At 53.7% G+C, this 3,433-nt stretch overlaps 1 protein-coding gene across 1 annotated transcript; it reads left to right on the top strand.

Moving 5' to 3' along the window:
• Positions 1-1,926: 1,926 nt before the first annotated feature.
• On the top strand, positions 1,927-2,640 carry SPBR_00991 (CCAAT-binding protein subunit HAP3; the record flags this gene model as incomplete). Its single annotated transcript, XM_040759310.1, has 3 exons — positions 1,927-2,149; positions 2,245-2,372; positions 2,434-2,640. 3 exons carry the CDS (start codon positions 1,927-1,929, stop codon positions 2,638-2,640), a joined length of 558 nt encoding a protein of 185 aa, XP_040618391.1.
• Between the last annotated feature and the right edge of the window lie 793 nt (positions 2,641-3,433).

Below are 3,433 nucleotides of genomic sequence, written 5' to 3'. Positions count from 1 at the left end.
CCAAAGAGATGACTGCACGGGCTGACAAAAGAGACACAGAACAACATTATCCAGGGTTCCAAGAGATAACCCCAGCTTTCTGAGGGAACCCAAGTGTTGAGGAGCCTCGAGTAAGTCCGCTTTCTCCACATCCAAAGCGCACTACAGCTTGCGTTCTGCGCAGCTGATGATTGTTGAAGGCAACCAACTGATGCCATAATAGTCCAAATTCCGAGCAGACCGAGAACTCGTTCTCCATTGCCGCCCACAGAGCAACATTTGTGGCCAGGACCCTTCCGGCAACGTACTGACACGAGTACGAGAGAGCACGGCTCAAAATACGACACGGGAACCGGCAGGGTAAGCCAAAGCGCAAATAGAATGCACAAGAATCCAAGATAGGTGGGAGTGTGAAAGGGACAAACTGCTCGTGGGATTAAAAGAAAAGCAAACGAGGGGAAGGTTATGGAAAGCCAGTCCTTCAGGTTTGCAAGACCGCAGTAGAGGCGCATTGCATCCACCTGCTTTTTCTCTATCCTACCCTCTACCACACCCCTGTCCTCTCCCATGCCCACGTTCCAACGCACTCCCACCGCTACGTCTTTGCATGTTCCCAAACAATGCACACGCACCCCCCTTCTCTTAACCCACCACGCCAGCAAACATCGTGTACGAATGAGGCTAAATCAGAAAATATCGGGCAGGAAACCAAAGGATCGGTCAAAACCGACAAGACGTAGAACCTGGAACAGGGCAAAAGCGCTAGTCCCGTCTGACCTGACGCACGTTTTCACCCCGACTCTGTACGTTGCTGCACGTCGAGCGGCCCAAGGAGCGAAAACAAGGCCGCCCATTCCCATTCCTGCCCACCTGCAACGTGTCAGGGACACATCATCTTGCCTAAACACCTGTGCGAGCAAGCAATCCAAGCAATTACAAGAAGCAGCTCACACCCGCTGCAGGTAGCCAAATATGTCCGACTCCCCGCAGTCCAATCCAAAAGATGTCGAGCAGGACGTACAGTCTCCGAACGAGGACGACCAAATGAATGATCCTCAAGACCCACACTCGAGCGCGCTCGGCTACGAGTTCGAGGTGAAGGAGCAAGACCGGTGGTTGCCCATAGCCAATGGTAAGTTGCTGTGCCGAGAGATATGCTTTTGTTGTTGATTTCCTGTCCCCTTTTCTTCTGCATTGTTGCTCGTGTCTCGGGAGATGTTGTGATGCCTCTTCCATAGATGAACGTCACAAGACTCCATTACACATTGTGCAAGGTGCAAGTGTGCCGTGCGAGTGCCTGTACGCTTACAACGAGAACGAGGATGCTGTGGAAGGGAATGTTAGAAAGTGGTTGGATGAACATGGACGGCTGGAACGGATTGGAAGACGTCTCCCTTGGCACTGTTCTCGGCCGAGGGTACGGGCGTGCCCTGTACGAAGGTGCCAGGGAGGGGACTTGCCGCGGTGGTGATACGCGTCCAAATTTGCTTCTATGAGAGCTCCTTGCGCTATCATGCTTCCACGAGGCGTACAGGCCGCAAAGGCACGCACATGCCTTCGTGTTGTACTCACGGCGCGTGCAGCAGCAGGAGGCAGGTGGCAGAGGCAGACAATCAGCGACAACAAGCAGCATGGGACACCCCTGAAAGGAACTCGGACGGATTCGACTATTCTCTCCGTCGGAATTCGTCGATACAGCCCCCAATCGTCCTGCCACAAACGCTCCTGGCTAGATGAACCATCTCGATAAACAGCCACGGGCGCGCAACGACGATTTGACAATCAGGAGCCTGTGTATTGCTTGCATGCGCGCCTTTCTTCCTTTCCACGCCTCTTGTCCGAAGGAAAGAAAACGGCTGGGGAAACGCGTCGCAGCCCTTGCCTCCGAAGCCTGAAGCCTGCAGCTACACCTTGGCCTTTGCACAAATCGCCTCTGCTCCATTCTCCATGTCCCGACAGCGCTCCTCCCCCTCCAAGTCGCCAGGCGAAGGGCGTGGCTTGTCTTCGCGGCTTGACAAGCACGATGTATACGACGCTAACATTCGAAACTTTGCTCCAGTTGCCCGCATCATGAAACATGCGCTCCCAGAGAACGCCAAAATTGCAAAAGAGGCCAAGGAGTGCATGCAGGAGTGTGTCAGCGAGTTTATATCTTTTATCACCAGTGAAGGTAAGACCCATGTGCCCCGATCCGAGGTTGTTCTTTTTGTTTTGTTTTCTTGTCTCCGTTCCGACGGCCCAGTTCGTCATGTTTAACACCAATAGCATCCGAGAAATGCCACCAAGAAAAGCGAAAAACGGTCAACGGCGAAGATATTCTCTTTGCCATGACGTCGTTGGGTTTTGAGAACTACGCCGAAGCTCTCAAGATTTACCTCTCGAAATACCGCGAGGTGCGTACCATGACTCCCACGTTTTATATTTTCGATCAGCGGCCTCCCTGACACCATGCAGTCTCAATCAAATCGTGGAGACAACCAGCAGGGCCGTCCTGGCAGCCAGGGCTTCGGTGCCGCCGGGGGCGCAGGCGCGGCTGGCGCGGCTGGGTTCCAGGGCGGTTCCGAGCTCCCGCCCGCCGAGGGTGGTGCCGATGCGTCTAACTACATGTATGGCGCGCAGGCCGGCCACAACGGATCTGCTGGCGGCGAGGGCGGCTACTAAGGGACGATGACTGTCGACTGGAAGCATCAATGCTCGTTCGTCGTTGTGACAAAGCGCCGTGCCACCGCTTTTAGAGCAGCACGACGCACCGCGAAGCACCACACGCAGCAACAAATCACCTGTTTCTTGCGCCCGCATGCTGGTCATATTTGGTGGCACAGCTATCCCGGTCTCCACTGCCGGGCGCATGTACCAGTAAAACGAAAGGATCGAGGTGGTATGGGCTCACATGTACTTGGATTGGCATCCTACCGCGGCGCGGAAGGATGGCCTGCCTAATGTACACAGAACATTTGGGTTTTATTTGCCTCCTTTTGTTTGTTTTTGAACCTGTCGGGCTCGTTTTTCGTCCGCTACTTCCTTTTCCCGTCTACCTCCTGTCCCCTCCTTGTTGTCGTCCTTTTGCCTGGATTCGGGTTATAACTTTTTGGATTTTCTATTGTCTGCGTCTCCTTCCACCCCGCGTATCCTTGTTTGAGATTGTCCCGCTCTTTATCGTCCCCCTGTATGTCATTACTTCCCCTACCCTGTTTGGGTTGTGGTTTATTACTTTGTCGGTTTTCCTTGTCGGTTCTCTCTCAAGTCAGTCGATAGATTCCCCCAGGGCACCCTACGTTTGCACCAAGGTTCGTGCCATGACGAGATCGCTCTCGAGGCAGAGCCCAGAGGCTGTTCGGTAGTTGCTGTTTTTATTGAATTTGATTTTTTATTTTCGGATTGCATTTGTCGGTCTCGTTGGCCACCTTCCGCCCTCTTTTACCCCACCGTCACAGGCAGATCGATGTTTGGCCCT

The sequence above is a fragment of the Sporothrix brasiliensis genome (genome assembly GCF_000820605.1).
Source record: "Sporothrix brasiliensis 5110 chromosome Unknown Cont19, whole genome shotgun sequence".
Classification (NCBI taxonomy): Eukaryota; Fungi; Ascomycota; class Sordariomycetes; order Ophiostomatales; family Ophiostomataceae; genus Sporothrix; species Sporothrix brasiliensis.
This window is presented reverse-complemented; position numbering and strand designations above follow the sequence as displayed.